This window comes from Castor canadensis, chromosome 1 (assembly GCF_047511655.1).
Source record: "Castor canadensis chromosome 1, mCasCan1.hap1v2, whole genome shotgun sequence".
Taxonomy (NCBI): domain Eukaryota; kingdom Metazoa; phylum Chordata; class Mammalia; order Rodentia; family Castoridae; genus Castor; species Castor canadensis.
Window position 1 is genome coordinate 44,177,184 of NC_133386.1, and position 13,285 is coordinate 44,190,468.

The 13,285-nt window shown below is 40.9% G+C and overlaps 1 protein-coding gene and 1 long non-coding RNA gene across 11 annotated transcripts in view; one reads left to right on the forward strand and one right to left on the reverse strand.

Annotated features, from left to right (window-relative positions):
• Positions 1 to 2,629, reverse strand: part of LOC141423986 (uncharacterized) — a 60,980-nt gene extending 58,351 nt beyond the window's left edge. For all 3 annotated transcript variants that reach the window (XR_012448772.1, XR_012448768.1, XR_012448771.1), the window contains exon 1: positions 2,279 to 2,629. This is a non-coding gene — a long non-coding RNA (uncharacterized lncRNA). The remainder of the gene's footprint in view (positions 1 to 2,278) is intronic.
• Positions 2,630 to 2,747: 118 nt separating this feature from the next.
• Fam184a (family with sequence similarity 184 member A) overlaps positions 2,748 to 13,285 on the forward strand; it is a 123,841-nt gene continuing 113,303 nt past the window's right edge. For 4 of the 8 annotated variants that reach the window (XR_012448776.1, XM_074075592.1, XM_074075559.1 and 1 more), the window contains exon 1: positions 2,748 to 3,338. Coding sequence is in view for 7 of the 8 variants with exons in the window: in XM_074075592.1 (XP_073931693.1) it covers positions 3,195 to 3,338 (144 nt within the window). In the remaining variant the exon portion in view is untranslated. The remainder of the gene's footprint in view (positions 3,339 to 13,285) is intronic. The other 4 variants (XM_074075568.1, XM_074075561.1, XM_074075587.1 and 1 more) reach the window with 2 other exon arrangements.

Below are 13,285 nucleotides of genomic sequence, written 5' to 3' on the forward strand. Positions count from 1 at the left end.
AAACTGTATTACATCTCCTATATTTAATTGCAACTGAATATCTCCACAAAGATGTCCCACAGGTAACCAAATGTTAATGTATTTCACCATGAATCTATTTTCCCCAACCTGTCCCTTGTTCCCTGTATCAGGTAGAGTATTTGACTGCTCTCTCTTCCTCAATGCCACAGTGTCCTGTTTGTTTTTCCTTATGGATGTTTCATGTCCATCCCTTTCTCTTTCTTCTCACAGCCATATTTTAGGTCAGCAAACATCATCTCTCACCTGAATAAAGCAATAAATTCCTAAATAGTCTGAATATTTTATTTTGCCTGTGTAAGGCCCTTCAAGCTTATAATTGTCTTCAGAATAAAGTTGCATGTGCCATGGTCAAGGCACATAAGTTGTCCCATCCATGAATACTATTGAGACCTGCTCTACCTCATGTTCTGATACTCTATTCAAACATTGCATCACTTGCCATTCCCTAAATAGGTCATACTCTCATCTCCAGGGCTTTGTCTTTGCTTTTCCCAGAGCGTATGGCATACCTTCTCTATTCCCTTTACCTAAAAAAGGCCTCCTTCAGAAGCCCATCATGCACCACCTTTTTGTGTGCTATTAAGCCTCTCTGACACCCCAAGGCTACCTTAAGCTCCTCTCGGAGTTCCTTGAACATTTACCTCACTGTGTTGCACCTTATTCTTTGTCTGTCTTCTTCACTACACTGTTAACTTCTTCCGGACAGATACTAATTCTTAGTCACCATAGCAGCCTCGGAACCTGGAGCTCAAAAGAAATTCAATAAATATTTCTGCATAAATGATCTCATGATAGAAACAGGAACTACCTTCTCTCTCCTATTGTATACCTCCTTTATTGTATTCTTTAAAAGTGAGCTTTTAGGTGATGGGATTATGAGTACATTATTCTCTATGCTTCTATGTATTATTTTATTAAATAGCATAAAAATCAAATAGAATTCTCTATCAAATCACTTGTCTTAACCATTTTCAGTAAGGGCAAAAATATTAAATTCAGTGAATGACCCTGGGAGTCTTTTGAGCATGGACTTTAGGAAAAGGGTCCTTTTGGGCTACTCCATGTCTTGATGACAGAACCTCATTGAATGGGGTTCAGAGTAAATTACAGTGAACCAAAATCACATCTTTAACTTCCAAATCAGAGCTGGAAGGGGCTGAAAACTGTGTCTTTTCAGAAAAGGCTCTGAGGTTCAGCACAAGTTCAGTGACTCAGCTGAGGCTACACATGGGTTTTCTTATTTTCAGTCCTATGTTCTTTTCACTATATCACAGCAGCAAAAACAAAATACCTTCTTTGCCCTACCAAGACTTAGCTATATAAGTTCAGTGAAACTTTCGAGCATATAGCTCTGTTTGGAACATAATAGACTTCCAAGAGTTCTAAAATAATTGTGAATCTTCCCTGCCTAGAATTTGATGAAATAACACAAATTCTGTAATTAATTCCTAATTCTCTTAACGTCTTTTAATCATTAGTGCTTAAGAAAAGAGCAAAATTGTGCATGATACTTGTTTCTGGCCATCTGCTTTATTTGGAACCTTGGAAATAGACAACTTATTTTCTGGAAGGTCTAGTGGTGGTGGTGGTTGGGGGGTGGGGAGAATAGGCAATCAAATACCTAGCTTCCAGGAAAAGATATAGCCAATTTCAGTCTTCCTTTCTGAAATTCCAACAGATCTGGAAATATTTCAGGGTCCTAGTCAATCTTTGCCTTGTTTAGATTTTATCACATTCAGACACTTTAATTTGGTCCTTAATTCAATCTGCTAAAATTCTCAGATGTATATGATGGATACTTGCATGCTAAAGAGCAATTAAATAAAGTAGGGTAATTCAGTTCTGCAAAACTGCACGGAGAACAGATTTTTTAAAAATAGATACAATTCTGTATTTTAGTGTTCGTATTCACATTACCCTGAAATGGTGCATTTACTTCAACACAGGATATAAGTATGTTAAAAAACAAACAAACAAACAAACAAAAAAGCAAAACTCATTTGACCTGCAGAAGCAGAGATACTAAGAGAAAATTAGTAGGGACTAGTACATTTAGGCAGGTTAAAAGTGCAAATAATGATAAATTTTGGCGCAGCCCCAAATCCTTAAGGCTACGTCTTGTTCCATCTCCTCTTTACCACTTTAGTCCTATTCTTACTAACTCCCAGTGAAGGAGATTTCATAAAGAATTGTATCAGGCTCCATTAATTGGGGAGAAGGGGTGCAATTGACTATAGACCCCCCCCAACACACACACCTGGCATTGAATGAGGGACAGCGGTCTGGCACATAGTAATAATCCTACTTGCGTGTATTTGGAAGGAACAGTCAGGGCAGGGATTAACGGATCCCCGCTACTCCTCGAGCCATGTCTCCGGAGCTGAGGTCGTCGTTAGGGAATTGCATGCGAGCGCGCACCTGTTCTTGGGTCCCCGCACACACGAGGATGCACGTGGAAGGACTCTGTGGGGCGTCAGGCATTTTGCTAACCGAAGGTGATCACGACCGAAGGCTGCGCGCTCAGCACACGGGGCTCGCCAGCCGGGCGGGGGCTTAAGCGGTCCCCTCCCCCGGGGGGACGCACAGGGCTGCGCGTGTCGCCTGGCGCTCGCACGGGCTGCGGGGCCGCGGGGCGCGGGGCGGAGCTTGGCTGCGGGGAAATGACGTCGCCAACCCCGCGCGCTCCGCGGGCCGCGCGCCGCGAGCCCTGGTAACGGCAGCCCGGCTCGGCGTCTGCCCGGGTCCCCGCCCTCCTCTGCTGCAGCTCGCCCCGTCTCCTCCTCCCTCCGCAACCCCGGCGGCGGCCGCCTCGCCGGGTCCCGGGTGCGGGCTGCGGTCGGGACGCAGGGAGCCGCGCCGCTCACCACGCCCCCGCCAGGCGCGAGCTGAGGAGCGGGCGACAAAGGGCCCGGCCCCGGGTGGCGACTGCGGGACCCGGGCGTCCGCCCCGAGCTGGTGTCGCTCGCCGCTCCGGACCGGCGAGACCGCCCCGTCTCAGGAAGGAGGGGGCCGGGCGTGGGGTAATCGGGTCGGGGGGGAGCGCACCTGAGGTCGAGGCTGCCCGGACCCCGGGCGTCGCGTGGGGCAGCGGCCGCCCCGCCCCTGGCCTCCCAGACGGCGTCGCTCCGCGGGCCTCCCGGGGACAGGTGCCCCAGCCGGGGTCGGTCGGGAAGATGGCGACCCCAGGCATGAGCTGGCAGCAGCACTATTACGGCGGCTCGGCGACAGGGGCAGCCAAATTCGCGACCGGGCACGGCATGGACTACAACCAGGACCTGCACCTGAAAATGAGCAAGAAGATCGCGCAGCTCACCAAGGTAAGGGGTGCGCCCTGCCCGAGCTGATCGCGGGGTTCTCGGGAGAAGCCACCGCCCATGTGAACTTCGGAAGGAAGGCTGGTGACAGTAGATTCGAACTTGACCCTACCACTGCAAGGCTGGATGTATGGGACTTGCACCTCGTGGCTCTTTAGGGCTACGCCAGCCCAGAGCAAATTTAGGGTTTGTGTTCCCTGTTTCACCCTGGTAATTAATCTTAACTGTGACTCGCTTGTGTCTGCGAGGCTCCACGAGGCACCATACCAAGGCACCCTGTAAGTACAGGACCGTTTTACCTAATGTGACCCGAATCCTCGGAATTAATGGACATCTGTTATTGGCTACACAGTTAAGGAGAGAATAAACTTTCTGAGATTATTCCGAGGAATGTAGGAGGGTAAAACGTACCTTGCATGACATTTGGGGGATTTAATGAATCATTCCTTATCCCGAGAAAAAGTCAAATAAGTCTTATTAGATGAATCACACCGTGTTTGCATTTAGGTAAGCGTTTCATTTGATCAAAAGATAATTTTCAAAGAGGAGATAGCCTGTAAATTTGGCGAACTGTAGTTTAGGATGGTACCCGAGTTAGTGAGTTCTTTTTCTCATTTAGTTAATGTTAATGGTAAGGAAGAGTTGGTTTCTGAAGCAGAAGCAATTCGGATTGGTTGCACTGCTCCTTTTAGATCTTGCTAGCAATCTTGCAGTGCCCTTTGAGAAGTGATTTGTGGTTTCTGGAAGTTAGAAGTGACAACAACTGGATCCCTAGTGTTGGTGTGATGAAGAGAGGTGGTGCCTTGAGGGGCTTACTGCCATTAACCTCTGAAGTCTGATACAACCCCCAAATTCCCAACATATAATTTTTACTTTGCGAGAAAGTAAAATAAGGCATTAGAATTGATAGAGGAAGAAATGAGACTGAAAAGGGATGAAAAGAGGGTAAAAAGATTTCAGTGAAGAAATGTGGTTGGAGATAGAAAAAAACATGACAGGACTAAAGAACGAGGGACAAAGAGAATCAAAAAAGAAAAGGTGCAGGTAAATAACAGTAAAACTCCAACATGCAAAAAGCAAGGCAACATTTTATGAAGTTTTCTTTTTTGTTCTTTGTTTTGTTGTCTTGTTTGTTCTATGTGAGCACCATCTCAGAGGTTGCTACAATTCCAGTTTTTACTATTTCGTCTTGTGACAGAGGGTCCTCAAATTCAGAGACAGGAAAGTCTAGAAAGACAGCAGTGTGCATTGAAACAGTTGAAGGCTAAAAGCCAGGCCTCCTGCAATAGCATTCGATCTTCAGAATACTGATGTCCAGAGGAAAGCACATGAATATTTATTCAGATTTTTTCTTGTGCTGGGTCCACAACATCCATTTTAGATTAAACCCTGTGGAGTTCTCTGTAAGTAATAAAAACACCCATAAATTGGTACTGATACTGTGTAGTGTTCATTAGGATCTGTTTCTCGTACTTTTGTCCTTGCTATAACATTTTTAATTTCCTGTTCTTTTGTCAGAAAAAAAACAGTTCAGCACCGCTGGTGAAGAAGGGATATTGAGTGGACTGTGGTATCAGTTTCTCTTTGCACTACCCACCTCAAGTCTAATGAGAGGCGTGCCCCGTGCCAGGGCTCCCCCACTGCTGAATGCTCCACCTAATCTCTGCTGAGTGTTACTTGGACTCTGATTTAGTGTTTGTAGTAACAGTTTCTAAACACTCTCACCACCCCATGTGTGTGTCAGCACTTCAGATATTTATTCCCAGTGCTCCTGTTTCTCAGTGTAGTGCAGTTGCCGTTGTAGACTGGAGCACTGCTTGTTGATGGGCTGACCGGCGCACCGCTTGTTGATGGGCTGACCGGCGCACCGCTTGTTGATGGGCTGACCGGCGCACCGCTTGTTGATGGGCTGACCGGCGCACCGCAGAGTGTTTGGCAGTATCCCTGCACTACCCAGCCGGTGCCGGTTGTGCACCCTCTGTTGCTCAGTTAGCGGTGAAAATAAACATGTCTGTAGACATAACCAAATGTTCCCGGGGCAGGGCAGGGTGGAAGAGGGGTGGCACAATCATGCCAGGTCAGGGGTGATTACCCCTGAGCTACACTGAAATATCCAGGACTTCTTACCCTTGCCTCTTGACTTTATATTTGTAAGATAAAGCCTGAGAATGAAAGAGTCCCATAATAGGACTCTGGCAGCCAGTTCCCTTCAGTATCTGAAAACATTCAAATAAGAACAGATTCTTTTAGGTACCATTCTGGAAGTTATCAAAATTTACATTCACAGACGCTTATTGTAAATACTGTATTACAAGCATGGCCTTGTGAATGTGTGTGTGTGTGTAGCTAGTTAGCAACTTTACTATAGTATGTAAAATTTCATACCACAGAGGTATATTAAATAGAATTATGGTTGGAACCTGATAATAGCTTATATTTAAAAAATTAGATCTTATAAAGTTAATCTTAAAATAGGATATGGTTTCTTTTGGGAAGGCATCAGTAGAAGTCAAGTATATTTATATTAACAGTGTAAATAAGGACATTCCTTGGGAATGTGACATGCACTGAATTAAAATTCCCATTCTACCACTTGCTAGTAGTGTGACCCTGACAAGTCACTAAACCTTCAGTGTCAGTTCCCTAAGCTATAAAATAGGGATGATGATGCCTGTTTTAGTGAGACATAGTAGGCTGTTATTGAGAATATGTATTATATAATAACAGTTATATTTTTAAAATACTTCTCTCTCCTTTAAAAAAGAGTTCTGCTTGTTTTGGAGATAGAGTCTCCATATGTACCCCAGGCTGGCATCACTCTTTTATTTATTATTATTATTGTTATTTATTGTTGTGCTGGGTGGGGATATGTTGTGGCATTTACAAAAGTATCATTGTTATTGTTCCTGTTTTGGTGGTGCTTTTGTGGTTTGAACTCAGGGCCTCAAGCTTGCTAGTTAGGTGCCAGGCTACTTGAGCCACGCCCTCAAGCCCTTCTTTTGCTTTTAATTATTTTTCAGATAAGGTCTCATACTGGCCTCAGATGGTGATCCGCCTACCTATGCCTCCTGTGTAGCTGAGATTATAGAAGTGAACTACCACACCTGGGCAGATGTCAAACTTGATCCTACTGCCTTTGCCTTTCAAATGCTGGGATCATAGGCCACCATGCCCAACTCCATTATTCTTTTTTTTCCCCTAAACTTCATTCATGTAAAGTGTGTAGTTCAGATTTTAACACCAGTGAGTTTTGACACCAGAGAAACCACAACTAAGATACAGAACATTTCTGTCCACAAATTTCCCTCATTCCCCTCTGCAGTCATCTTCCCCCTCAGCCCCAGACCCAAAAAATCTCTGGTTTTCTGTCACTATGAATTAGTTTGCATTTTTGCAATTTTATAGAAATAGAATCTCACATATGTTTTTCTTGAGATGCCTTTGTATTGTTGCACACGTACATACTTTGTTCCTTTTTGTTGCTGAATAGCATTTCATCGTATGGATATATGACAGTTTATTTACTAATCTGTTATCCTTTCTGCATTTAATAGCATTATATATTTATTTGAAGGGTTTTCTGCTAAACTGTAAAGATATAGTTATTTCTCCTATTGCAATATCAAAGTTTAAAGGTTTCACATTCTGCATTGTTGTAGCAAGCACTCCATCACTAAGCTAAACCGCAGTCCATATACATACATATACATAATTGTTTGGTGTTTTAAGATGGGGTCTCACTATGTAGCACAAGCTGACCTCAGCATCCCAAGTGCTGGGATTATAGGCGTGTACCACCTGGCTTGTTCTTTAGTGTATTTTTAACTAATGAAATAAAAAGGCTTGGCTGAATGCATATTTATTCAACCTTCTTATGGTAAGGAGAACAGTTTTATGTAAGGGAGACTTTTCTAAGTGGTAGAGATAGAGCAAGAAAAAAGACATAGTCTTTGCCTATAAAGGAAGTCTGGCATATTTAGGCCACTCATGTCAAGTTTTAGAATGAATATTAGATATTTGAATTAATATTAGATTCTTATGTTTTGGCACGTCCCTAGAATTGTTAATGGCTGAATCATCTCAGGATAGGCAGGAAGCTAGATGGGTTCAGTTTTGTTTTATAAGGCCACATTTGTGTACTTCTATACTTGACCCAGTGTTGACTGCAAATGTATTAGGTTGAGAATCAGGGCTAGTGGGATGTAATTATTAAACATCATTTTTGTCCCTTTCAATTTAATGTGTGAGTCTGGTTCATCCTCTTCCATGAATGAACTAGATTTTTCTGGTTGCTTTTAGATAATATAAATTAGTCTTTAGTAACTAAGTCACAGAAGTCTCAATTTAATGATTAAAATGTCCAGTTTCAGCAGTAAAAACTCCAGGCCAAACTGAAAGATGAAGCTCCCTTCCCACCCATGCTGACCTTTAGCCTTGCCTCTTGCAAGGGGAGAAACCAGTAGTTGAGGAAGGGGGCTTCAATGACTTTTTTTTTTCTGCTCCAGTTTTTCTACTTTTCCTCCTTTGATTTGCCATTCCTGGTTTCTGATCCCTCCAAAGATGGACAAGGAAAAAGGAACCAGAGGAAAGAGAGGCAACAATTTTTTACTTGATTAGAAGCTAAATGGTGGACTGACTTTGACTTTGGTCTTTTTTATGTTGGCAGAAGTTTAAAGCTCATTCTTTGAACTTGTGACTCCTCTGAAATTTTCACCTTAAGTTCTTTGACAACTGAAAATTCATCTAAATTCTGGCTGGTTGCTGGCTCCTTCCTCAGTCACTTGCATGGCATTACCTTTGTCTTCATTTTGTTAAGGTCTGTTCAAGTTCCAGGATATCCTTGTGACTCTACCCAGCTGACTCTACCCTAGATTGTGCTGTCTCTCTCCCATAGAGCTCACATTTGGTCCATAAGGAGCAACCTTTCTTTACACAAACTCTGGTAGTGGTCCCAATTCAGCAGTGTCTCTTGTTCTCACATGCATCTTTATCCAACTTCTCATCCTTCACATTTTCTAGGGGTGTATTAAGGTACCAGGTCTTCAAAGTGCTTGATGTATTTGTCAAGCTCTTTAAGTAGTCTCCTCAGAGTTTTCCCTCTAGGCTTTGCCGTGGGACAGCGTCTTTCACCCTTCCCCAAGCATGGACCCTTGTTACCGTAACTCTTTCTAAAGAAATTTCCAGAACTCACCCTATAATCTCAAAGCCTCATCTTACTAGTATTGGGGGCAGGAAGTAACACACCTCAACACTCCTTTCTTTTAGAATGTCTTCTGTAAAATTTTTAAGAATGTTCTTTGGAACATTGTTTTTATTGTGTTTGGTTCTCAGTAGAAACTTCCCTTTAAATATCTTGTTCATGTTAGCTTTTTATTAAATGCCCTTTAGTTGAGTGCACTTTTGATACAACTCAGTTCACTTATCACTTACAGTCATAACTAGTACAAGGTAGAGTAAAAGTCTCCAAAGAATAGAAAGTAGTTTTGTTTTCTGTCCTTAGCTTCAAGTCCTCTGCTTTCAGTACCTGAACTGCTGTGAGCACTGTAGCCCTCTTTGGGCTTTCTTTACTCTGAATTAGCATAACATTTATTATCCAGACTTCTCATTTGATATTTAGTAATACAGATTTGCAAATATTGCTTCTCATGTTTATAAATACTCCTATTTCTCTTATTTGATTATAAGTTTCTCAGCTACAGGAGCTATAACGTATTTCATATAACCTTAATATGAATGCTTTGCACATAATATTGACATTAATGAATATTGAAGAAGGTGTTGGCAATGATGGTGATGATCTACCATATAATTTTGTGGTACAGTAAATAAAGTGTTTTTGAGGAATTGTATCTGCTATCCTTCTGAATTAATGATAAATTATTTCAACTGAGTTAAAGCTTAGGTTTATACACTCATTGCCTTTTCCATACTGCTTCAAAAAGCTGTATTATTTTATAGTATGTTTACATTTTGATGTAAAAGTAAAAATATAAAGCTCTTTCTCTTAAATATAAACATTGTCATTTCAAAGTGTAGGTAATTGTTATACTAGTTACTTAGCAAACATTTAAAGTCTTACAACTAGTCATTTAATATTAACTGTGCTTTTACTGTATCCCAGACCAGAATGTATTTATGATACCAAATCACTGAAGTTTTCAAAAAATCCTATTTTCTATACATTAAATAAAATTGATTCTTCACTAATTGGTTTATTTGTTGCATAATGGTACTCTGTTTTGTGTAACACTTGGGCTTTTGAGCTGGAGTCTAAGTAGCCTTATGAAAGGTCACAGTTGGCTGTTTCAGCTTGGCATTAGCATATGCTAGTGCAATACCTTGTTACATTGCAGCTTTGCCATTTTCTTGTGCAGTGGCTTGTATATAACCTTTTAGTCATAGTTGAGAGGTTTGGATTAATTTCTGGTGTTTTACTAAGGTTTATAACTGGTAGAACCCTTAGACTCTAACCAGCTTAACCCTCTTATTTATAGGTGCAGAAGCTGAATACCCAAAGTTATTTGACTGTTATACAACCCGTTGCTGGCAGAATCTGGACTTGAACCCAGGTCTTTGGATCACTGTGGGAGGGACAGCTATATTGGTGTCTCTCTTTATCTATCTTTTTCCATTAGGCATTCAGCCATTGGCTATTCGGTAAGGGGTCACAGAATTATTGGGGTTTTTTTCCTGTTGGAGCCATATTTAACTTACCATATGAATCACATATTTTTGATAACATTGAAACTAATGTGCCTCTAGCTTCTCACATGCACTGTAAGAAATGTTTATAGGTTGTGCATTTTTTAAATTGTGGCTTGGTAACTTTGTAACAGTTATTTGTGTGTGTGGGTTCTCAGATAACTGTCATAATATTTCTATGTTTTTATTAACAGCTTTAGTCATTCCAGACTTAAAAAAAAATGTAATTGCATTGATTTAGAAACTGCTATGCTTGGTGTGAAAATTACTGCTGCAGCTACCTTCAGTGTTTTTCTTGGACTGCTAGCTTTCTTATGTTGTTGCTTAGACCCAGTTCCTCATGACAGTAAGTTGGAAAATTTCTGGGTTTTATTATTTTATTCTATCTCTGTGCTTTCTTTGCTTATGAAAATGCTTTACTTTCCTTCTCATTGCCAGCATCATTTTATTTATTTAATTTGTTTGGTAGTACTAGGGCTTGAACTAAGGGCCTCACACTTGTAAGGCAGGTGCTCTACCACTTGTGTCACTACACCAGCCCTTGCTTGCACTGAGTATTTTCAAGATACGGTCTCGTGAACTATTTGTCTGGCTGGCTTTAAACTGTGATCCTCCTGATCTGTGCCTCAGAGTAGCTAGGATTACAGGCGTGAGCCACCGGTGACTGACTCATTTGCCAACATCCTAAAAAGTGATACGAAGAGCCAGGCACTAGTAAGTCATGCCTTTAATCCTAGTTATTTGGGAGGTTGAGATCAGGAGGATCACAGTTCAAGGCCAGTGCAGGCAAATAGGTCTAGAGATCCCATCTCCAAAATAACCAGGACAAAATGGAACAGAGGTGTGGCTCAATTGGTAGAGCATCTATTTTAAAAGTTCAAACGCCAGTCCCCCCCCCCCAAAAAAAAGTTGTATGAAGGATAAGGGTCCATCAGGAATATGTGATTGAAATAATCTGTTCATTCTAGTTGAAATATGTAAATTCCCCATCTTTTAATTCCCATAATTATGAGTATTTTCTTTTAACTATTTTATTAACATGCATTAATAATACAAGGGAGTTTCGTTGTAATAATTCCATAGACGCTTACAGTGTACTTTGAACAAGTTTGCCCCCTATTCTCTTAACCTCTCCCCCCACACCTTTTTCAAACAGTTTTTGATGTTTCATTATGCTAACTTCATATATGTGTGTATATATACACAAAATGTACTTTGATCCTCTTTACCCCCAGTACCCTGTCCTTTCCCCTCCCCCTCCAGCCAACCTTCGCTCCCCACCCCCAGTATCCCTTTTACACTCATGTCCCACTATCATCATTTTAGGTCTAGATTTCACATATTAGCAAAAACATACTCAGATTTTTGAGTTTGGCTTATCTCACTCAACATGATGATTTCTGTAAATTATGTAACTCAGATTTGAGATGAGAATGAAGAATAACCTGAATCTGTAACACCAGTTAAGTTCTGCGTGGCAGTAGGAGGTACCTATTAATGAAACACTGCCATTCTTTCCTTTCTACTGGTCTTGTGAAATTAAAAAAAAAAAATCCTCTTACTTATGAGCTTCCAAACAAAGTTAATATTATGCTTTGGAATGTTGATGTGAATAATGGAAATTCATAGTGCCATCCTTGGTTTCCACCACAGAAAGTTTATATCCTGTAGGCCACTGATGAATGAAAAGAACATCAAGTAAATCTGTCAGAATTGGCACCCCCTATCCCCTTATGGAGAGATAGTGCCAAAGGGGGGACAGTTGCTAACTGAATTTAGTGTTTTTAAAACAGTAAAAACAATGTTATAAATGGTAGTTTGATATAGGGGAATGTTACTATGAGGCTTGTGTTTTATATTTCCAGTGTGATGTGAGCTACAGTAACTCTTAGATTTACTAGGAACTTATGATCCTGTAAAATACCATATGAGTAGTCCTTATTCAAAATGCTTATAAAAGTGTGTCAGATTTCAAATTTTTTGCTTTTTGATTTTAGAATATCTAGTGGTTCAGCATCTCTAACCCAAAAGTTCAAAATCCAAATACTCCATAATTGAAGATCTTGGAGTGCCATATCAGTGTTCACAAACTTTTGGCATTATCTACAGCCTCAGCTTCTAGGGAGACTGAGGCAAAAGAATCTCTTGAACTGATAAGTTCAAGGCCAGCCTGGGTAACATAACAAGACCCCATCTCAAAAAAAAAAAAGTTGAAACCTTGAAGTATTTCAAATTTTGCTGTTCAGATTAGAGATGTTCAGCCTGTCCTGACTGCCAATCAATGATGAGTAAAAACATTTTGGAAATACCAACCTTTGCAAGTTGGGGCTTGTTAGTTGTGGTTAATATTTTGGTATACATAATGTTTGAGTCCAAAGACAGTATTTTAGAAAATGTTTCACTTTTATCAATTTATTAAACTACATTAGTGAGCAATTGTTATTTGTAGACCTCAAGTTTATATCAATAATGATTTCAACTTTCCCACTAAAACTTTAACAAAGGGAGATCCAAGATGGCAACTAGGGTATGGAAGCAGAAAGGCTAAGTTCCGTGACCCCAAAAATCTTCCTAAGACGTTGGAGCCACACTTGAGTAATTCTGACTGCTTATAGCCCAAAATAATAGTTGCCATCACACTAGGTGCAGGAAAAAATTCAAAGACTGACCCTCAAATCAGCCTTTAACTTGCACCTAATAGCTGAGACCCTCTGCATAGCCAGCAAGGCGGGTCAAGCCCTGGGGAAACCCTCCTCCCCCAGAGAAATTTTTTTTTCTTTTCTTTTTTCTTTCTTTCTCTTCTCCTTCCTCCATCAAGAGGAAATAAATCATCAACCAGAATCAAACTTTCAACATCACGAACCCATAGCTCGTGGAAAGCTTCCCCATACCACATTACACTGAGAAAATTTGGCACCATTTCTCACCGCCACCACTGCTGGCTCCAAAACTACCTGCACATAAATTGACAGAACAAACAGGTTTGAGAGGGAAATGAAGAAAAACAGATACCCAGTTCCTGACCCCAACAAAAGAATGATAAACATCATGAAGGAACCCAGTGATGCCCACAAAAAGACTCTCAAAGAAGAAACCGATGAAAATTTCAGGGAAAAGATATTAGATGTGGTTAACCAGTGTACAAGATTCACTGAAGAAATTTCAAGATGCCAAAAATAAAGAATATGAGAAGACACAGAAACAAATATATGAACTCAGAGGAGTCCTAAATAAACACCAAAGTGAAA